The following is a 21,594-nucleotide window of genomic DNA, read 5'->3' as shown; positions in this document are numbered from 1 at the left end:
TTCAGCCGTGTCTCTGGCAGCCTGGTAGCCTGGAGACTAAAGTCGTTGAGTTTGGAATCGTACAGCCCTGGTCTGGAATCCTAACTCAGCCATTTACTCAACGTGTGATCTTGTGGGCAAGTCACTTAACCTTTGTGGGCCCTGTAGGGGTAGTAATAACAATATCTCTCTTTTAGGTTGTTGAGAGGATTAACTGAGGCAGTTGTATGCAGAGCACATGGTATATAGTGAGCATTTAGTAAATCTTAACGGTGGTGTTATTTGTGAAACAGTGGTGTAAGGGTGAATACAAATTAGAAGAAAAAGAGAATTTAATTTTCCCTGGAGCAAAAAGGGAAAAGACTCCTTCTTCTCACTTTTCTGAAAGCATTTACTTTAGAAAACTTGTAATTGTGAATACTTTTTCTACTGCTTAAAAGGTAAATAGGCCGGGCGCGGTGGCTCAAGCCTGTAATCCCAGCACTTTGGGAGGCCGAGACGGGCGGATCACAAGGTCAGGAGATCGAGACCATCCTGGCGAACACAGTGAAACCCCATCTCTACTAAAAAATACAAAAAACTAGCCGGGCGAGGTGGCGGGTGCCTGTAGTCCCAGCTACTTGGGAGGCTGAGGCAGGAGAATGGCGTAAACCCGGGAGGCGGAGCTTGCAATGAGCTGAGATCCGGCCACTGCACTCCAGCCTGGGCGACAGAGCAAGACTCCGTCTCAACAATAACAACAAAAATAAATAAAAAGGTAAATAAACCTCTTGCCAGTTTTACAACCCCGGAATGTTTTTCTCAAGGACCTGGGAGCCAACTCTTTGAAATGTAATAATTAAGGAGGATAGTGCTCTCTCTCTCAGTTCCTGTGGGAGGGTAGGAGCCTAACTTCAGTTGGTGCCTAGCTCTTAGTTGCAACCTACCCCTTGTCATAAAGATAGGGGAAATAGATGTTTCCTTTGGATAAAGGCAATTAGCAGACACAGGTGGCTTCCCACTTACCAGGTAAAATTTTTTTTTTTTTTTTTTTGAGACGGAGTCTCGCTCTGTCGCCAAGGCTGGAGTGCAGTGGCCGGATCTCGGCTCACTACAAGCTCCGCCTCCCGGGTTCCCGCCATTCTCCTGCCTCAGCCTCCCGAGTAGCTGGGACTACAGGCGCCCACCACCTCGCCCGGCTAGTTTTTTGTATATTTAGTAGAGAGGGGGTTTCACTGTGTTAGCCAGGATGGTCTTGATCTCCTGACCTCGTGATCCGCCCATCTTGGCCTCCCAAAGTGCTGGGATTACAGGCTTGAGCCACCGCGCCCGGCCACCAGGTAAATTTAGAGTGGGTGCCGCCAAGTCCTCTTGCTTGAGGACCAGTTATTGTTTATCTTGAGAAAATGGATACAATAAATTGTATTCACTTGGCTACATGAAAGGGTAAGATTTTTCTCTCTTTGCAGTCTCTTTAGTGGATCACCAGTGTATCACATTCTGGTTTAATGCTTATTCAATAATACTGTTTTCTTGCTTTTCTACCCTTGTGAAGAGGTTTTCTGGATTGGCAGGGGATTTTGTCTTAAATTATATTTCCCCAACAGGGGTTAGTTTTTTCCAAAGTCTCTTCACCGTGTCCCACCGCACTCTGTCACTCCCCCCATGTAACCCATGCCACTGTGCACTAAGGATCAGTTTTCAAGTCCCCACCACTAGAATGGAGCCCTCTGAGGGTGAACTGAGCTGAGTCATTTGCATAGGGCCTAGATGCTGAGAGCTAGCAGAAGGAAGGAAGGGAAAGGAAGGAAGGAAGGGAAAGGAAGGAAGGAAGGGAAAGGGAGGAAAGAAGGAAAAGGGAGGAAGGAAGGGAAGGGGGAAGGGAGGAAGGAAGGGAGGGGGGAAGGCAGGGAGGGAGGGGGGAAGGCAGGGAGGGAGGGGGGAAGGACCAACTCTGAGAAGTTTCCCCCTGACTGCTGGGCCCTGAAAAATAAATAGCAGAGACTCAGGTACACCCAAGAGTGTCTATAAACAATAACAAAAACTCCAAACCAAAAGCTAGTTTACAATACTGAAGTTATAGGAAACAAGTACAAAAGGCCATTGGGTGGGGCCGGATGGAGCATGATCTGGTCCTTAAAGTATGAAGATTGCCTGGGAGGCCCAGCCTATGGAGACTGGCGGGAGAGGGGATGCTGGTGGCTGGAGATGGGGAGAACCTGGGCTGGGGTAGTTTTTAGTCATGGGCTTCTGGACCCTCCCCTCTCCTCCAGCTAGCTCAGGCCTTTAAGAGGCAGGCCCAAGAAGGGAACCCCAGGAAGCCCTAGAAGCTTTCCAGCCCCTCCACCCCATGGACTCGGATCCCCTGCAGGAGGGGGAAGTCGAGCAGTGGCCCAAAGACACAGTCGTCCTCCTGGCTTGGGGCTGGGGTTACCAGGGTCCCCAGGGGGCTGGCCTGGAACCAGAGGTTCTCATAGGACTTGGGGCTGGGGGTGAGGCCCGCCAAGAGGGGCTGAGTGGAGTCGCAGCGGAGATAGTGCCCTGGCCCTGGGCTTGTGGGGCTGCCCAGCAGCTGCCCGTAGAGGACCTGATTGCTGGTGCTGGACTGGGATTGGGGCTGGGCGGAAGCTGCTCTTAGGTCCCCCTGGAGCACATAGGTCTGGACCAGAGTGGGGAGGCCACAGGTCTCTGAGCTGTTATGGGACTCCCAGGGCAGTGGCTTCTTCTCGTCCTCCTCCAGCACTGTGAGCTTGGTGATGGGTGGCATGCCCAGGCCAGGCAGCTGGAAGGCCTCCTGCACACAAGGATGTGGGGTGAGGGCACGGCTCCTTTCAGATGTCTGCCCCAGCCACCGTCCCTGTCTAGGTCCAGGCAGTTGTGGGGACATTCCTGCTGTTACTGCTGGAACACAAAGGGTTCCACTTGCAAAGCACTGGTATGTTCCTCACACATGCCTGACACATGCCATGCACCGTTCGGGCTCAGCATGGTCAGTTTTTCCATATCACAGGGAGGTGGCTGAGGCTTTGAGATGGACAGAGCTGGGATTCAAACTTGGGTCTGCTTCACGCCAAAGGGAGGGGGTGTTGCTGGAAGTGACAGGAAGGCCTGAGTACTTGGCTTCAGAAGGTGTCCCTTCACTGAGCCTGGGCTGACATCCCCACCTCATTTCCCGCTCCCTCCTGGATTCTCACCTCTTCCATGATAGTGGGCACCCAGGAGCCCAGGCTGCTGTGAGCTGGGTCTGGGACACTTGGCCAGAGGGGATTCTTCCTGCTGGAGAGGAGGGCAGGGGGAGGCTGGGTCAGACATACCCTCCAATCTTTCCATCCTTTGTCCCACCCATCCCACCTGAAGAGATGCAGCTGCCCTTAGTGCAGAGAGAAGAAGCTGGGGGCTGGGACTCTCAGACATGGGCCCTAAAGTTTGGGAAGGTTGGAAGGGACTTAGATGGGCCCACCTGGACCTGAGGTTCCCTGTGGGTGGGGGAGGCAGGATCTCAGGTCTCTCAAAGGGACTCACCTGGGGCTGCAGCAGAGCCAGGCAGTTCCACAGAGGCAGGAGAGCAAGAGCAGGAGGCCGAACAGGCCCAGGAGGATGTGTAGCTCGGATCCCTCTGCAGTGAGGGCAGGGCCAGAAGAAGTTAGAATGCATGTGGGGAAGGCTGGGTCTCCTCCCTCCGACCAGGGGATTCAAAGTCAGTCCCCATCTACTCTCAAAATCAGCATCCTTTGGGTGGGGTACCCTTCCAATAGCCATCTCTGCCCAGCCCTCGTCTCCCCTTACCTGGGATCAAGGTCATCAGGGTGAGGACTGTACCATTGGTGGCGCCGGCCTGGCTGGCAGCCATGAGGTGAATGTGATACAGACTGGCGGGCTCCAGGCCATGGAGGACAAAGCCACGGGAAGAGGCATTCAGGATGGTGGCTGGGAGGGGTGTACGGTCAGCGTAGGCCTGGATGCTGAAGCTGCCTCCATGGCGGCTGAGCACCCCCTCCCGGGCCTTCTGGGGCTGTGGGGAACTGAGGATAGACTCACAGAACGACTGGTTTTGAGCATTGGTCCAGAAGATGGTGTAGTGGGTAAGGGGGCTCTTCCCCAGCTCAGGGGGCTCAGGCACCCACTCCAGCTGTGCCCAGGTCTTGCCAATGTGCTTTAGATGCAGCTCTGGGGCATGGCGGGGGGCTGTGGGAAGAGAGAGGTGCAGGGGCTGAAGGGAGTGGGGCAGAGCAAGAGCCCGATTGGACTTCTTGTAGCTTCTCAGGCACTGTGGGGTGGGTGAGAAAAGAGTCCAAGGGGACTCATGCCCAAGCCTCATTTTCCCAGGGATTTAATCCAGATTCCACCTACTGCTAATAAGTAAGCCAGGATTTGAACCTGGCTCTGCTTGACTCTGGAGCCTCACTTTCTGATTTCTACCAGGCCTGATTTCATCTGATTTACTCTCTGATTTCTGCCACTCACTCTCCGAATTTATGCCAGGTCCTCTGTCCAATTTCTTTTGCTTTTTTTTTTTTTTTTTTTTGAGACGGAGTCTCGCTCTGTCACCCAGGCTGGAGTGCAGTGGCGCGATCTCGGCTCACTGCAAGCTCCGCCTCCCGGGTTCACGCCATTCTCCTGCCTCAGCCTCCCGAGTAGCTGGGACTACAGGCGCCCACAACCGCGCCCGGCTAATTTTTTGTATTTTTAGTAGAGACGGGGTTTCACCGTGGTCTCGATCTCCTGACCTTGTGATCCGCCCGCCTCGGCCTCCCAAAGTGCTGGGATTACAGGCGTGAGCCACCGCGCCCGGCCTTGCTTTTGTTTTTGAGACAGGGTCTCGCTCTGTCACCCAGGCTGGAGTACAGTGGTGCCATCTTGGCTCACTACAGCCTCGACCTCCTGGGCTCAAGCAATCCGATCCTCCCACCTCAGCCTCTCAAGTAGCTGGGGTTACAGGCACACACCACTGCACCCAGCTAATTTTTGGTTGATTGGCTGGTTGATTTATTTATTTATTTTTCTGTAGAGACAAGGTTGCCCAGGCTGGTCTCAAACTCTTGAGCTCAGGGGATCTGCCTGCCCTGGCCTCTCAGAGTGTTAGGATTACAGGTGTGAGCCATTGCATCCGGCCCCTCTGTCCAATTTCTGTTACATATAACACCTTATTTTTGTCTGGGAAATGGATTGATTTTTGCCAGGTTTGCTCCTTGAATTGTGCCAACTCTCTACTCAATTTCTATCACAGCACCTGATTTTTGTCCAGCTGTAGGGATCCAGTGTTAAGCCAGGGGATTGGGAGAGATGCTCTCCAGGGCCGGAAGTATGGTAAGAAGGCAATGTTCCCTATACTGCTGATTGCTGGGGACCAGGCAGAGCCTTGGGAGAGAGAGGAGAGGATTCTGGAAAGGGGCCTGATGGTTGACGAACCCATTTCTTGGGAGTAGGCATAGACATGCTGGGAGGGTCCCATGGCGTCCTGGTACAAGGGAGTCACAGTGATCTCATAGAGCTGAAAGGGCCTGATGTTCTCTGTAGAAAGAAAATGAGGTAGGCATTCCTGTTAGGAGTTAACCTGTGCTAATGATCTGGAGCTAGCCTCAGACCTCTAGTCAGGGCTAACCTGGGCTCATGATTCAGGGTTAACCTCCGCCAATCTTCTTTAGATCATTTGATGAAAATTAGGGAAGAAAAGTAGAAGAGAGAGCTAGAAGGGTGGCAGGGTCAGGGCTATAGAAAAAGGATCAGGTTGGACTATAGGAGAACTTCCTGATTATGAGGATATGAAATGAGAACAGTGAAGGATCAAGAAAGGCTGGAGAATCCATGTCTCTTGGGCAGTTCAGGTTGCCCCATGCCTATTGTCAGACAAGCACTGCCTCCCTTTGTCCCTGGCCCTGCCCAACTTTCCAGGCCAGCCTTACCCTGCAGCAGAAACCCCGTGGCGCTCCCGTTCTGTTCCATCCTCCAGGTCTTGTTGCTATTGCTCGTGCTGGGGGGGCTCAGGCCCCACTCAATCACATAGCCCCGAGGCCATGGACTGGGGGGCTCCCAGCCCACCCAGAGGCTGTGAGGGTCTCGGGCCATGGCATGGAGTCTGGTCAGGGCTGGGCCTGGAGACGGTGGGAAATGGTGGAATGAAGGTGAAAAGAATGCAGGCCCTGGAGCCAGAAGCCTGGGTTCAAATCCTGGCTTTGCTACTTACAGGCTGGGTGACCTTTGGTAGGTCAACATCTGAGCCTCAGTTTCCTCATCTGTAAAGTGGAAATGATGATAAAAGTTCCTACCTCATAGGGTCTCAGTGCAGATTAAATGACTTGATGCACAAAACAAGCCCGGCATAGTGCCTGGCACAGAGTAGTTCTTGTTAGTGATAATAGCTAACACTCTATGGTTCTTGGTATGTATCAGGCGTAGTCCTTGATATATTTTAGTTTAGTTTACTTTTTACTTTACCTTACTTTATTCTTTTCTATTTTATTTTATTTTTACGTGGAGACTTGCTCTGTCACCCAAGCTGAAGTGCAGTGGCGCCATCTTGGCTCATTGCAACCTCTGCCTCCCGGGTTCAAGTGATTCTCCTGCCTCAGCCTCCCAAGTAGCTGAGATTATAGGCAACTGCCACCATGCCTGGCTAATTTTTGTGTTTTTAGTAGAGATGGGGTTTCACTATGTTGGCCAGGCTGGTCTTGACCTCCTGACCTCAGGTGATCTGCCTGCCTCAGCCTCCCAAAGTGCTGGGATTACAGGCATGAGCCACTGTACTGGATTCCTTGATATATTTTAATTCACTGAGTCCTCTAATAGTTATACCCAGGAAGTACTACTCTTGTTCCCATTTTATTAATGAGAAAACTGAGAGAGGTTAAGAAACTTATCTAAGATCACACAGCTAGTAAGTGGGAATATTAGCTATGATTATTGTTATTGTGATTATTCGTCCCACCTGGCGAGGACCCATGTTTAGGGAAAGCAATGGGTGGTGGCAGCTGATCTCCTGAGAATGAGCAATGAACTCATAGACCATGTTCCAGGTGGAAAAGCTTGGGGCTTTCTCTCTTGGCTTTCTTGGCAGAATGGGCTGTGTGTGTGAGCTTAACCTGGTTCTGGCTAATGATAATAACAACAGCGGACACATGCAGAGCAGTTACTTTGTGCCAGGTACTTGTCTTAACTCATGTACACCCCACAGCACCCCTCAGTAGGCGCTGTTATCGTCGCCATCTGCTGGATGTGTAAACAGAGGCTGGGGACGGGATGTAACTTGCTAAGGTCACACTGTTAGCAAGTGATAGGACTAGATTTTTTTTTTTTTTTTGAGACGGAGTCTCCCTCTGTTGCCCAGGCTAGAGTGCAATGGTGCAATCTCAGCTTGTTGCAGCCTCCGCCTCCCAGGTTCAAGCAATTCTGCTGCCTCAGCCTCCCGAGTAGCTGGGATTACAGGTGCCTGCCACCATGCCTGGCTAATTTTTGTATTTTTAGTAGAGATGGGGGTTTCACCATGTTGGCTAGGCTGGTCTTGAACTCCTGACCTCAGATGATCTGCCCACCTCGGCCTCCCAAAGTGCTGGGATTATAGGTGTGAGCCACCACCCCCGGCTAAGGGGACTAGATTTGAACCCAGGCAGTCTAGCCTTCGAATTGATGCGCTTGACCTCTGTGTTCTTCTGGCCCCCAGCCCCCTTTACCTCTGCTCTCTGAGAAGACCACTGGGGTGGGACAGGAGGTCCCGGCTGAGTTATAGGCCACAAGGGCCACCTCCTGGGCTTCTGAAGGCAGGGGGAAGGTGCAGCTGAGCTCTGTGGTGTTGCAGAGGGGCAGGATGGCCCCAGCCTGGCCTGAGGGTCTCCAAGAAACCACATAACCTTGGATCTGTCCGCTGTCTTCCTCCAGGGGCACTGGCTGTGGGGCACAGGAGGAAAAAGAGAAGGGGATGTGCAGTTCATCTTGAGTCGAGGAGAGCCTCTAGGTGGGGTGGATGGATCATACGAACGGAGCCTCCCCAGGCTGGGGCCAGGCTTCTCATCCCCCTCCCCTTTTCCCTCTGTCCCCTTGTGCTAGGTTCTAGGAAGGAGGGCAGGAAGAAACCAGAGGGCAGGAAGAAACAAGTCGGTGCACACAGCAGGCTCTTAACTATTCACTGAAGTACCCTGTGACCTGCGTTGTAGTCTCTCCAAAAGCTAACTCAGCTCCCTAGGCACATGCAAATTGCATGCAAATCACATATAAATGCATCCACGCCTCCCAGACCTGTTGCAGTCCTAAGCCTCGGTTTGCAGGGGCCTGTTTGGATTGGAGGAGGTGTCGAGGTGGAGGGATGGCCTTCAGAGGGAGTCACCTTCCAGAACAGCTGCACTGTCCGGGGGTCCAGCTGCCTCTGCCGCCACCATGTGTTCAGTCTGACAGCGGGGGCTGTGGATGGAACAAGAAGAGGGGGTGCCAGTTGGGGAAGGCCGTGGAACCTGGACTGGATACTAATGGCGGCTGCCAGCCTCTCATCACCTCCTTACCCCGTTCAGTAGTTCTCAGCTCCAGGCTGGGACTCCAGTTGCTCCAGTGGCCAGGCAGAGGCCAGCGGATGCAGCGTATCTGCAGGGTGTAGGCCGTGGCTGGGAGGAGCCCACAGAGCTCATACCGAAGGGCCTCCAACGGCAGGGGGCCCACCTGGTTGGGGGTGGACATGACCCTGAGCCTTGGATCGCTGGGTCATTCTAGGGCCAGCTCAAGCCCAACTTACCCTACCCCCTGCCCCCACCACCTCAGGCTCTCCAGGTTGCCCTCTGCCTCACCAGTGCCCAGCTGGCTTCTCCACTCTGTGGCTTATGGCGCAGCTCACACTTCTGATTTATGTGCAGGGCTGGCTGCCATGGCTCCCAGCACAACTGTAGGCAGCCTGCTTGGGGAGGGGCCGCTTCAGGGCTGGGGTCCATGGTCCGCAGCATGGGGGGCTCCAGTTTCACTGCAAGGAGTGGGACTGTCAGAAAGTCTCCCTGCCCCACCCTAGAGGGCTCTGCTTTAGCTCCCTCTTGTCTCCCTGTCTGCGGTTCACCATCTGTCCACGTTGCTAATGGCCGGTTTCTGTGGTTCCTCTTTCTGTGTCTTTGTTTCTCTCTAGGTGTCTGTTATCTGCTCTTGCCCCAGGGCCTTTGCACTGATTGTTACTTCTGCTTGAAATGTTTTCCCTCCAGATATCCAGGGCTTGCTCCCTCATTTCCTTCAAGGATCTGCTCAATTGTCACCCTCTTAGTGAGGCCTTTATTGACAAACCTATTGAAATAGCCAGTGCTCCCCTTCCCCTCTCTCTCTATGCCCTTCCCCTCCTTTAATTTCTCCTTTTTGCTTATTGCCATCTGAAATTCTATCTTATTTTTTCCCCCACTGGAATCTAACATTCTGAGGGCAGGATTTTTGATGCTTTGTATCCCCAGTACCTAGGGCAGTGCCTAACACGTAGTGGGTGCTTTAGCTGAAAGCATGACTGAATGTGCCTCCTTGCCTCTGTGTCTCTTCCTGTCTCTGGGTCTGTGTCACCATTTCTCTGTCTCCAGCTGCACCTCTCTTTGTCTCCGTCCCTCTCCTCTGCCTCTGTCTCTAGGTCTTCCAGTGTCTTCTTGTCTGTTGCTGGTTCTGTGTTTCCCTCTCCCTTCCTCTCAGTGTCTGCCCATTTTGGGGACCCCCTCCCTCCCCTGCATCACCCACCGACGTCCATGGGCTCAAGGCACAGTTGTGGGGACATGCTGATCCCCAGCGCATTCTCCGCCTGCACCCAGATGCCCATATTCTGGTACAACAGCAGGTGTCTGCGTGGGATGGAGCAGTGGCTCTGCCTGTCTTCGGGCACGCAGTCCATGATGGAATCCCCTTGGGTCTGACAGTTGCCCCGGCTCCTGCCAATAGTCCAGGCTTGGGTGCCAAGCAGAGGAAGAAAGCGAGGCTCCCTTCTCCCTCCCAGAGGCATGCCCAACATCCTACCCATGCCCTACCCCAGAATCCAAAGGGAGGGGACCAGGGTGGGGGCCCCTCCTCACTTGAAGCTCTTCAGAGTGAAGCTGGTGGGTAGGTGGGTCTCAGGTCCTGGCTCCCACTGGCAGATGAGGCTGCTGGTTGTGAGGTTCATGAGGCAGGAGAGGTTGCGGGGTACAGCTGGAGGGTCTGTATGTGGGTGGGAAGAGTGTGAGGACTTTGGGTAGGACCACTGAGAAAGCGCCCTCTGGGACTAGCTAGCCGTGTTGCCTTGCCCTGGCTTGGTTCCTCTGTTGTCACCTTGTCTGCCCCCCGTCTCCAGGCAGAGTGGCTCTGGAAGGGCAGCCCTGGGGGAAGCTAAGTTGCAGGCATGCACAGGGGCAAGCCTCACAGACCCCCAGCAGCCTAGTGGTGGCCCACTTCCAAGTCCCCCAACTCCAGACCCTTTGTCAGTGACAGTGTAGTGTTTGGGTTTTCATCCTGGTCCTGCCATTCATTAGCCCTGTGATCTTGAAGTTATTTAACTGCTCTGTGCCTCAGCATCCTCATCTGTAAAATGGGGATAATGGTAAAATCCCACCCCCTAGCGTTATCAGGAGGGCTAAATGACTCACTCTACATGAAGTGCTCAGAACAGTGCCTGACATACAGGAAATGCTACATAAGTTTTAGCAGTGGCCATTACTGATGCTTTTTTTTTTTTTTTTTTTTTTTTTGAGACAGAGTCTCACTCTGTGGCCCAGGCTGGAGTGCAGTGGCACGATCTTGGCTCGCTTGGCTAATTTTTGTATTTTTAATAGAGACGGGGTTTCTACACGTTGGCCTGGCTGGTCTCAAACTCCTGACCTCAAATGATCCACCCACCACAGGCTCCCAAAGTGCTGGGATTACAGGTGTGAGCCACTGTGCCCGGCCCGTTACTGATTCTCAAACAAGAACCTTGGTCTTTGTTTTTTCCTTATGCCTCAACTTGGCACAAACTCCATCTTGCTCAGTTTGAAAGGAAGTTTGAAACTGGGGTGGGGGAGAAGCCCGGGACAAGCCCAGCTGGTAGAGAATGTTCTCCCTGGAGACACCCTCTGATGGCTGAGGACTTGCGCTATGTAGAGTAGTGGTCACCACACTGGCTTTAAAGCCACACTGCCTCCATCCTTATTAATGTGTGACAAGGGCAAGTCATGTACCTTCCCTGACCCTCAGTTTCCTCATCTGCAAAGTGAGGCTACACAGTAGTACCAACTTGTACTACTGTTACCTGATACCATGCCCATAAAGTGCTTATTAGATAAGAGCTCAATAGGTAGTATTCTTTTTTTTTTTTTTTTTTTTTGAGACAGAGTTTCGCTCTGTCACCCAGACTGGAGTGCAGTGGCCGGACCTCAGCTCACTGCAAGCTCCGCCTCCCGGGTTCCCGCCATTCTCCTGCCTCAGCCTCCCGAGTAGCTGGGACCACAGGCGTCCGCCACCTTGCCCAGCTAGTTTTTTGTATTTTTAGTAGAGACGGGGTTTCACCGTATTAGCCAGGATGGTCTCGATCTCCTGACCTCGTGATCCGCCCGTCTCGGCCTCCCAAAGTGCTGGGATTACAGGCTTGAGCCACTGCGCCCGGCCTCTTTTGTTTTTTGAGACCAATTTTCGCTTTTGTTGCCCAGGCTGGAGTGCAGTGGCGTGATCTCGGCTCATTGCAACCTCCGCTTTCTGGGTTCGAGCAATTCTCCTGCCTCAGCCTCCCGAGTAGCTGGGATTACAGGCGCCCGCCACCACGCCCAGCTAATTTTTTATATTTTTAGTGGAGACAGGGTTTCGCCATGTTGGCCAGGCTGGTCACGAACTCCTGACCTCAGGTGATCCGCCCGCCTTGGCCTTCCAAAGTCCTGGAATTACAAGCGTGAGCCACCGCGCCCGGCCGGTAATATTCTTATTAGTATTGGCAGGAGGGTGTTGGAGGCAGAGTAGTTGGATGGCTGGAGGGACTTACAGCCTGCGCGCAGCTCAACCTGGTCCAGGATCTGCAGGCTGTTGCCCCAGTTCAGGCAGCAGGAGAGAAAGGCCCGAGTGTGGTTGAGGTGGGGCAGGGTGATGGTAGATTGCTGGCTCCCATCAGACAGACGCTGCTGCCTGCCCCCGGGCTGAAGCTCTGCTCCCAGTCTCCACAGAATCTGTGGCTCCAGGTCCAGATGGCTGCAGTTCTGCTTGATGATGCAGGAGGCTGTGATGGGATCCCCCAGGTGGACGATGGGGGCTGAGACACTGATGTGCCCGCACTCCTCCAGACCTGGGGTGGAAGAGAATGGGCCAGGAACGACTCCTCTGCCTAGCAGAGCTGGGCTATAATCTAGGCCTTTGTACTCCTAGACTCAGGGCCCTCACCTTCCTTTCTCACCCTTCAAGACATGGGGGCTGGAAATAGAAGGATGTGAACGGAGACTTCGAGAGGCTACGGAGGTAAGACAGAGATAGTGATGTGCCGCTAACTGTTTATCAGCCAGCTTGGCAGAGAAAAGCAGACCCTGGTTTGTAGCGTGTGCCTTTCCGTGGTGTAAATATTCTCACCGTAGCTGATTTCAGCCTACTGAAGTGACATCATTGATCGGGGAGTTGGGAAGAGATGTTCCCAATTAGTGTTGGCAAGCCAGCACCAGCACACCACCAGATGGAGACTGTTAACTCCCCAATGCCCTCCCCAAGGATGGTGCAAGCAGTGATTAGAGTGATAAGAACCCATAACCACAGCAATCTTTTCACAATTGAAATCTGATTCTGCTACCCCATCTCCATCGCAGCACTTCAATGGCACATTATTGCTCTGAAAGGCAGTATGGTGTGATGGATGAGTGTGGATGTTGGGACTAGACTGCCTCGGTTTAAATTCTGGTTCTATTGCTTATTAATTACATGATCCTGGTATATTTCTGAGATTTTCTGTGCCTCAGTTTTCTCGTCTGTAAAATGGGGATAAAAATCGTTCCTACCTTAGTGTTGCTGGAAGGATTACATGCGATAACATATGGAAGGCATTTAGAGCAGTGTCTGGCATGTGAGTATGTGCTGCCATCATTAGGATAGACTCAAATCCTTGACATAGCTCTTGTGGCCTGGCCCCTGCCTGACCCTCTCAGTTCCAGCTTATACCGGTTTCTCAGCTCCAGCCATTCTGGCTCATTCTTGCTATTCTTTGAAAACTCCATAATCTTTCTAATCTCTGGATCTTTGCACCTGCTGTTTTTTTTTTTTGTTTTGTTTTGTTTTGTTTTGGTTTTCTTTTTCTTTTTTTTCTTCAAGGTCTTGCTCTGTCACTCAGGCTGGAGTGAAGTGGCACGATCATGGCTCACTGCACCCTTGACCTCCTAGGCTCAAGTGATTCTCCCACCTCAGCCTCCTGAGTAGCTGGGACTACAGGTTCATGCCAGCATACCTTGCTAATTTTTTGATTTTGTGTGTGTGTGTGTAGAGATGAGGTTTCACTCTGTTGGCCAGGTTAATCTTGAACTCCTGGGCTTAAGCAGGCCTCCTGCCTCAGCCTCTCAAAGTGCTGGGACTACAGATGTGAGCCTCTGTGCCCAGCCTGCTGTTCTTTTTGGAGGGACTCTTCTTTCTCTCTCCCACCCCTGTTTCACCTGGTTAACGCTTAGGCATCTTGAAGAAACCAGGCCAGGCACTAACGAACTGGAGGAGGCCAAGGTCCCTATGCTTCCTCAAAGCTCTTTTTATCCTTCATAATTATAGAGTCTTATGATTATTTACTTATCTGTCACTCCAGCTAGACTATAAATTCGGTGAGGCCAGCACACCTTGGCTGTTTGCTTATTACTGTATTCCCAGTGCCTAGTACAGAGTAGGACCTTGGTGAATATTTATTATCTTGAGATGGAGTTTTGCTCTGTCACCCAGGCTGGAGTTCAGTGGCGCAATCTCAGCTCACTGCAACCTCTGCCTCCCGGGTTCAAGCGATTCTCCTGCCTCAGCTTCCCGAGTAGCTGGGGCTACAGGCACGCACCACCATGCCTGGCTAATTTTTTTTTTGTATTTTTAGTAGAGACGGGGTTTCACCATGCTGGCCAGGCTGGTCTCGATCTCATGACCTCGTGATCCACCCGCCTCAGCCTCCCAAAGTGCTGGAATTACAGGCGTGAGCCACCGCACCCGGTCGATGAATATTTTTTTGATAAATAAACGAACAAATAAACATACACTTTGCCTGCAATGCTTTCTGTCCTCTCTCAGGTTTTCTTAGGCCCGTTTTACTGATGGGGATGCGAAGACCCTAAGAGGAGAAGCAGTTTGCCCAGGGTCACAGAGCAAGTTCATGATTCTCGCAAAGGGCTTCTACTGCTTCACAGACTCAGGATTTCAGGCTGGAAGGAACTTTACCAGGTCGTTTGCTTCAAAACTCTACCTGATGCTCTGCCCTCTACAGCAGAGCTTGAGTGGCCTAGTTTTGTATGGCCTAACAACTAAGAATGTTCCTTACATTTTTAAAGAGTTAAAAACAAACAAAACAAAAACCAAATAAAAACATGCAAAAGGCCTGGGTGCCGTGGCTTACGCCTGTAATCCCAGCACTTTGGGAGGCCGAGGTGGGCGGATCACCTGAGGTCAGGAGTTTGAGACCAGCCCAGCCAACATGGTGAAACCCTGTCTCTACTAAAAATACAAAAATAAGCCGGGCCTGGTGGCAGGCGCCTGTAATCCCAGCTATTCGGGAGGCTGAGGCAGGAGAATCGCTTGAACCCGGCAGGCAGAGGTTGCAGTGAGCCGAGATTGCGCTACTGTACTTCAGCCTGGGCAACAGAGTGAGACTCCATCTCAAAAAAACAAACAAAAAAACCCCTGAAAAAACAAAAACATGCAATAGGCAGGGCATGGCGGCTCATGCTTATAATCCCCATACTTTGGGAGGTCAGGGCAGGTGGATTACTGGAACCCAGGAGTTCGAGACCAGCATGGAAAAACTACATCTCTACAAAAAATACAAAAAAAATTAGCTGGGTGGTGGCATGCCCTGTACTACCTTGGAGGCTGAGGCAGGAGAATCACTTGAGCCCAGGAGGTTGAGGCTGCAGTGAGCTGTGATTGTGCCACTGCACTCCAGCCTAGGCAACAGAGGCAGACCCTGTCTCAAAAACAAACAAACAAACAAGGAACAGAGACAGTATGTGGCCTGCAAAGCCTAAACATTACTGTCAGACAAAGTTTGCCAACCCCTGCTGCACAGCATCTTTGTCAATCCTGGCTTCAGCTTGCATACCCCTGGGGATGAGAAGTTCTCTACCTCTCAAGACAGAGTTTCCATAGTTGGTAACTAAGCTCTGCCTGGGCTTCTTTATTTCAGGATGAAACCTGTCCCCTTGTAGCTTCCGTCCTGATCCCTTTGCTGCCCACCAAGGCTACATAGGACCCATGGGTTCCTTCTGACCGCTTGGTAGAGATTTGTGGACAAGATCTGCTCCCCACTGGCCTTTTCCAGGATGACCAGCCCGGGTCATCTCACCATTCCTCTTGGGTGGTGGTTTGCCTGTGGAAGTCTGTGGGTGGGATGCCAGCTACCCCATATCTGTGGCTCAGTCTTGAGTCTTTTGGGATTCTCTGGGAATCCCAGTAGCCATGTGGCAGTGCAAGAAAATTCCCAATATCTCTCCTTGTAACTTCCCCTCCCCACTGCGCCCTCATCCTTGGCCATACTCACTTCCGGGGAGCAGCAGGATGATCAGGGCAGCCCAAGTCAGGCTGCAGGTTCTCAGCCTTGCCATAGTGCCAACTTGATGTTCACCTGGAGGCAGGAGGTTTGTTTAAGACCATGGGCTTTGGAGTCAGAGCTGATCTTAATCCTTGTCTGTCACTGTGCAGCTTTGACTAGGTTGCTTGACTTCTCTGAGCCTTAGTTTCTTTGCAAAATGGAAGTAACAGCAGCCTATACTTCATGGGACTTTGGGAGGAAGACACAAAATGATGCAAGTCAAGGGCTTTGCACTGCGCCTGGAACATAGGAAATGACAGTGACAGCCACTGTTACTATACTTGCCTTCCAGGAAAGAGCAGGGAAAGGAGCAGTGAGGAACAGCATTCTTCACCCTTCCCAGCTATCTAAGCCGGGCTCCCCTCAGCAGAACCTGAGATGAGGAATTGCATGCTGGTGGTTTATTTCGAGAAGATCCTAGCAGCAGATAAGGAGAGGATGAAGTGGGGAGAATGAAACAGGGACAGAGAGAAAGCCAACACAAGGTTACATCATATGTTGGTCACCTCTATGGACAACTGGGGCTCTATCCTGCTGGAACCTTCCCAAGAGCCATGTAGAACACTTCTCAGAGCTGTCCACCGGAGGGTCAATTTATCCCTTGGATGGGAGGGAAGATGGGAAGATTTACCCACTGACCCCTGCCCCCCATTGGTCAAGGGATGCCTCTTGGGGTGTTCACTCCCTGGCACATCCAGGTTGGGCACGCATGAGTACTAGGCAGGTTCTCCTGGGGAAGCCATGCCAGTGTTGTCAGGCACACTCCCTGGATGAAAGGGAGAGCTCTATGGAGCAGCTGAGGCAAGGGGCTGTCAGGTTACACCTGCAGGAAGCTGGCTGCCTCAGCCATGTGGGCTGAGAGAATATCAAGTGGGGCACCCGAGGGGTCCAGTATGCCCCCACTTCTGGGCACAGACCTCTGGTGGCCTTCTGGGGTCAGGCATCATATGGTCGCAGCCATAGCACCTGGATGGAGGGTGCCTTGGCTCCAGTCTTAGGAAGTATGCAGAGGTTTCTACCACTTGGGTGGGTATCCAGCCTCATGTTCACCCTGCTCCCATTGGGGTCTTGGGGCCAACACCTGATCCTCCAGCACGAGTTGGTGCTCTTGGTGGCAGATCAGTGGGAATTGTTGGTCAGCTTGCATGTACATATCTGGACACATACATGCAGGTGGTGTCCCAGCAGGTCCCTCGTGCTCAGCAGGGAGAAAGGTAGGAGAATCCTTTTCTCTCCCTCCCAGAGAGAGGTGTGGATAAGAACTGCCCAGATAACCCAGGCTGTTCTTGCTCTCAGGGGCCTTACCCAAACCCCCAGTCTATTCGTGTATAGTGCAGTATCAGAATACCCAGTGACTGCTAGCCTGTAAGTCTCCTTTGTGCAAATCAGAAAGAAAACACCCCATCCTCGGGACGGATGCAGCACCACACTAGGACCTGGCAACTAGGGAACAGCCTGGATTTCAGCTCTAGTTACTCCTCAGTTTTGTGCAGTGCGAAACCTGCACAGCTATCCCGAGCATCTGTCTACCCATTGGTGGTTGGTAACCTTCTTACTACAGCATACCAGTTTGATTATCCATCCCCCCCAACACTGGTCGGGGAAGATTTAGCCTCCAAGGCCCAGATTTTGGGACACTGGTTTTCATCTCTATGTGCTTTTGATCATATCCCAGCCCTGTTGCCCTAGCCAGGGTCAGCTTCAGGCCTAGCCTGGGCCCCGTGCAGTACCACCATATCCACCCCCACTGGCTCCTGTCCAGAGTAGACAACCTAACCCCAAGAGGCCCCGGCATCCTCCCCCTGCTTGGCCTCAGTCCCTGGTCCTCCACTGCAGCCCTAGACATCCCCCAGCCTGGTTGAGCGGGCCTAGGGCCTAGGGCCTGTTCAGTCTCACTCTCTGGGGGGCCGATATACAGAGAGCTTTGGAGCCCAGCTCAGACTCAGGTCACCTGACTTGATCTCCAGCTCTGCCACTTACCAGCTGCTTTGTGACCTTGGACAAGTTACTTCACCTTTCCGAGCCAAGCCTCAGTTTCCCCATCTGTGGAAAAGAAAGAACATTAGCACTCACTCCTCAGGGTTGTTGTGAGGATGAAATGAGATGATTATGGTAAAGGCACTTAGCACTGTGCCTGGCATGGAGTTGGCACTCAGCAACCGTAGGTTCTTTTCACGAGCCGTAAAACGAGTCAGCAGCTCATGGAATCCAGCACAGTTCAGTTCTCGCCCCACCCCTGCCTTCCTCACAGCCTGCGTGGTCACACCTCCCAGGACTGCCACCTTGCTTTTGTCTGTGCACAGTTCCAAAGCCCCATTTCTGGATCCCCTCTTCCTAGCTCCCTGGCCCCCTGGCCCTCCCATCACTGGCCATCTCCTCTGGGCCCTGCAAGTGCTCGCTCCCGCGGCTCAGCACACCTTAATGCCTCCTGGGCTGGCTGCTCTCACATCCCCTCCTTCTGTTTCTCCCTCATCACACTCAACCCTCTCCCCTCACACTCTCTTCCCCAGTTCACACCCCTGGCCCCCTTGCTGTTTCTACTCTCACCGTGGGAAGGGTGGGGAGGGAGGAGGGGGCTGGGAATAAACAGAGGGGAGAGGCCCTTCCAGATGTGCTGCAGATAGAGAAAAAGAGAGAGAGAGATACAAAGAGTGGCAGAGTGAGGAGGTGACTGAAATCCGCACAGACCAAAATGACAGAGACCCACCAAGAGGATGACTGAGGCCAGAGAGGTGTCGAGAGACACAGAAAAAGGGCCCGATGTACACTGACCCAGAGAGTGGGGGGCACTCGGAGGCCCGGAGCCCAGGAGGCGGTCTGTTACCAAGAGTTTAAGATTCAAGAGATAGCAGGAAATATGCGAGACAGAGAAACTCAGAGAAATAACAAGCCAGGGAGAAGCTGAGGAGGAAAGATGGAAACAGAGAGTGAAATAGAGACCCAGACGGGGAGGGGTTGCGCGGCTGGAACTCAGACACACACGTTCTGAGAGGCAGAGGCATGGGGAGGGGAGAATGATTATGCCTGTCCCCAGCCCAGCTCAGTGTCCCCAAGGAGCTACTTGGCTGTGAGTGACTTCCCTGGTGCAATACCCCCCAAAGTAGGGGCATCCTGTGAAAAGAGACTCACTGTCCAGGGCTGGGGTTCCAAAGGACGAATCCTTGGCCCCAGGCCTAGGACCCCGGACATGAACACTTGGCAGAGCTGCGGGGAGTGGCCCCAGGATTCCAGCTCTCCATCAAGCCCAAGGCTCAGCCCCTCTGTAGGGATCCCCTACTCACGTTGGAGCCTCTGGCCCGGACCCTGCTTGATCTCCTTGGTCTCTCTTCTCCTCGTCAAAAGAAGTTCCTGAAACCAGCTGCAGTCCAGCTTCTCTCCCCGAGCTCTGTCGTTAATGGCTCGGCCTCTGACAGGCCCGGGGGCTGGGGATTGCAACACCTTCCGAGCCTCCCTCCTACCCTCCCTTGCGCCTTCGAGGGCACAGGCAGCCCCTTCCTCCCAGGAAGGAGCCTGTGAGGGAAGCTGGTGAGGCCCGGGCAGCCTTCCTGCCTTGGGGGTCTTAAAGGGCTGGGGAATGTGGCAACGATGTCCCCCTCCCCTGCCTCCGGATTTCCTGAGCTCGAAGCTTTGAGGCTGGGCAGGGCCCAGGCTCCCACCTGGCTGGGTTCCATCCCTATGCCCCCCAGCCTGGGGGAGCATCACTTGGAGGCAGACCCTGCCTGGAAGGCTCACCCGGCCCCAAGCCTCTTTTCAGCTCTAGCCTTGGGGCCCACGTCTTCACAGTAGTCAGAAGGGTGTGTTCCAGGTTCCAGGGAATTTTATAACCCAATACTCACTGCTGTCCTCTTCATTACGTATTCTGCACATTGCCCATAGACCAGGCAGATGGAGAAACAGGTATTCTGGGGGCAAGACAGGAGGATGTCTTGGTGAGGCACGGGGTCCTCATATGTTCACTAAAAATTAGTAATGTTTACCCACAATGGTTCTGCAACACTGAATATTTTGTAATTGAGTGAAATAGACTACATTTTATGTCTTTTATTGGTCTGTATTCATGATTCCTCTGCAACTACAAACAATTTTCCTTGCATTTTCTGAGAAAGGTTCAAACTGCTCATAGTTTATTGGATTCATAACCCAAAAAAGGTTAGGTACCAACAGACCAGCAGATTGTCCTTAACATATAATCATTTTTAGGCGTCTGGGTCTGGTGTGATGCTGCAGACCAGGGCTGCAGTTCTAGTTCCAGGTCAAATGACCTGACTGCCCGCTGTAACCCTCCCAAGATACCCCACAGGCTCTGCTCACTCAGTGAGTCCCGTGGACTGTCTTCTTTCAAAATAGAACCAGAATCCTGGGTATTCACTGTAAAGTTCAAGTTGGCTCTACGTTCAAATATTTTTATGATAATATATTGGAAAATACAAATATAACTGAAGCCAATACTAGCTAGCTCCCAGCTACCCTCATCTCTTGCCTAGATCATCGCAATAGCACCCTCCCTGCTCTCCTGCTTCCATTTCATCCTCGTTCCCTCACCTGTCTGTAGTTCCTTCAGCAGCCAGTGCGATATCAATCAAACAGAAGTCTGATCAGGCCATCCTCGTCCCAACTTTTCCAATGGCTCCTGTCTCATTCAGAGTCAAAGTCAAAGCCCTTTCAATGGTCTACAAGGCCCTACACAACCTGGTATCCCCATTACCACCTGGATCCCTCTCTGTTATTCTCCCCTTTGCTGCCTTGCTCCAGCTACCCTGTGTTCTTTGCTTCTTGAACTTGTTATGCTATCTCTTGCCTCCGGGCCTTTGCCTTTGCTGTTTCATTTGCCTGGACTGTTTCCCCTGCAAATAGCTACATGGGTTGGTCCCTCCCCTTCAGGTCTTTGCTTAAATGTCCCTTTCTCATTGAGGCCTTCTCTGGGCACCCTTTTCAAAATTTGCAAGCCCCTTCCCTCCCACTCACTATCTCTGTCTCCCCCGTATCCCTTTTCACCATCTGATATTGGCTGTCTCAATCCCCACTAGACTGAAAGTTCCATAAGAGCAACATTTTTTATCTGTTTTGTTCAAAACTTTATCTCCAGTGTCTAGAACACTGCTTGCCACACAGTAAGGCCTCCATGCGTGTTTGTTGAATGAATGATCAACTGGATGAATCTTCCCCCACTTCACCAAATCTGTCTCTAATCCCCACGTACCTTGTCATGGTGAATTAACCACCATCCCCTCCTCTCCCTAGTCATGCAGCTCAGGGACTCAGGAGTCATTCCTTACAACCCCTTCTCCACTTTCCCATGTCTAGTCAGTTCTTTTTTTTTTTTTTTGAGACGGAGTCTCGCTTTGTCACCTAGGCTGGAATGTAGTGGCACGATTTTGGCTCACTGCAACCTCTGCCTCCCAGGTTCAAGTGATTCTTATGCCTCAGCCTCCCAAGTAGCTGGAATTACAAGTGCCTGCCACCATGCCTGGCTAATTTTTATAGTTTTAGTAGAGATGGGGTTTCGCCATGTTGGCCAGGCTGGTCTTGAACTCCTGACCTCAAGTGATCTGCCCACTTCAGTCTCCCAAAGTGCTGGTTTTACAGGCGTGAGCCACTGTACCTGGCCTTCCAGTCAGTTTTTATTTATTTTTTATTTTTGTTTTTTGTTTTTTTTTGAGATGGAGTCTCGCTCTGTCACCCAGTATGGAGTGCAGTGGCACGATCTCGGCTCACTGCACCTCTGCTTCCCAGGTTCAAGTGATTCTCCTGCCTCAGCCTCCTGAGTAGCTGGGACTATAGGCACGCACCACCATGCCCGACTAAATTTTTGTATTTTTAGTAGAGACGGGGTTTCACCATGTTGGCCAGGCTGGTCTCGAACTCCTGACCTCAAGTGATCTGCCTGCCTCGGCCTCCCAAAGTGTTGGGATTACAGGCATGAGCCACCGCGCCTGGCCCCAGTCAGTTCTTAATGA

General features: G+C 52.3%; 1 protein-coding gene across 8 annotated transcripts; it reads right to left on the bottom strand.

The window, feature by feature from the left end:
* Positions 1-1,963: 1,963 nt before the first annotated feature.
* Positions 1,964-19,194, bottom strand: LOC105494725 (colony stimulating factor 3 receptor). 8 transcript variants are annotated; one of them, XM_071096052.1, is made up of 19 exons: positions 18,919-19,190; positions 17,618-17,680; positions 16,144-16,237; positions 15,923-16,054; positions 15,587-15,670; positions 11,879-12,175; positions 9,966-10,089; positions 9,637-9,824; positions 8,727-8,896; positions 8,448-8,601; positions 8,276-8,349; positions 7,626-7,839; positions 5,862-6,050; positions 5,368-5,469; positions 3,997-4,143; positions 3,745-3,885; positions 3,481-3,574; positions 3,153-3,234; positions 1,964-2,752 (listed from the first exon to the last, which is right to left on the bottom strand). In XM_071096052.1, exons 5-19 carry the CDS (start codon positions 15,648-15,650, stop codon positions 2,282-2,284), a joined length of 2,511 nt encoding a protein of 836 aa, XP_070952153.1. In that variant the 5' UTR covers positions 15,651-15,670; positions 15,923-16,054; positions 16,144-16,237; positions 17,618-17,680; positions 18,919-19,190; the 3' UTR covers positions 1,964-2,281. The 8 variants fall into 8 exon arrangements, with proteins under 8 accessions (XP_070952153.1, XP_070952148.1, XP_011761764.2 ...); XM_071096047.1 differs by having other exon boundaries at positions 15,587-15,826; positions 18,919-19,189; XM_011763462.2 differs by lacking the exon at positions 15,923-16,054 and having other exon boundaries at positions 3,153-3,231; positions 15,587-15,876; positions 18,919-19,194.
* Positions 19,195-21,594: the final 2,400 nt, after the last annotated feature.

Source organism: Macaca nemestrina, chromosome 1 (assembly GCF_043159975.1).
Source record: "Macaca nemestrina isolate mMacNem1 chromosome 1, mMacNem.hap1, whole genome shotgun sequence".
Classification (NCBI taxonomy): Eukaryota; Metazoa; Chordata; class Mammalia; order Primates; family Cercopithecidae; genus Macaca; species Macaca nemestrina.
Note: the sequence above shows the minus strand (reverse complement) of the source record. Positions and strands in the feature narration are given on the sequence as shown.

Coding starts and splice junctions, on each gene's coding strand:
- LOC105494725 (XM_071096052.1), bottom strand. CDS start 15,650: ATGGCAAGGCTGAGAACCTGCAGCCTGACTTGGGCTGCCCTGATCATC. Junction 8,350..8,447: donor GCTGAGAACTACTGAACGGG/GTAAGGAGGTGA, acceptor TTCCATCCACAG/CCCCCGCTGTCAGACTGAAC. Junction 3,235..3,480: donor TGGCTCTGCTGCAGCCCCAG/GTGAGTCCCTTT, acceptor CCTCCTCTCCAG/CAGGAAGAATCCCCTCTGGC.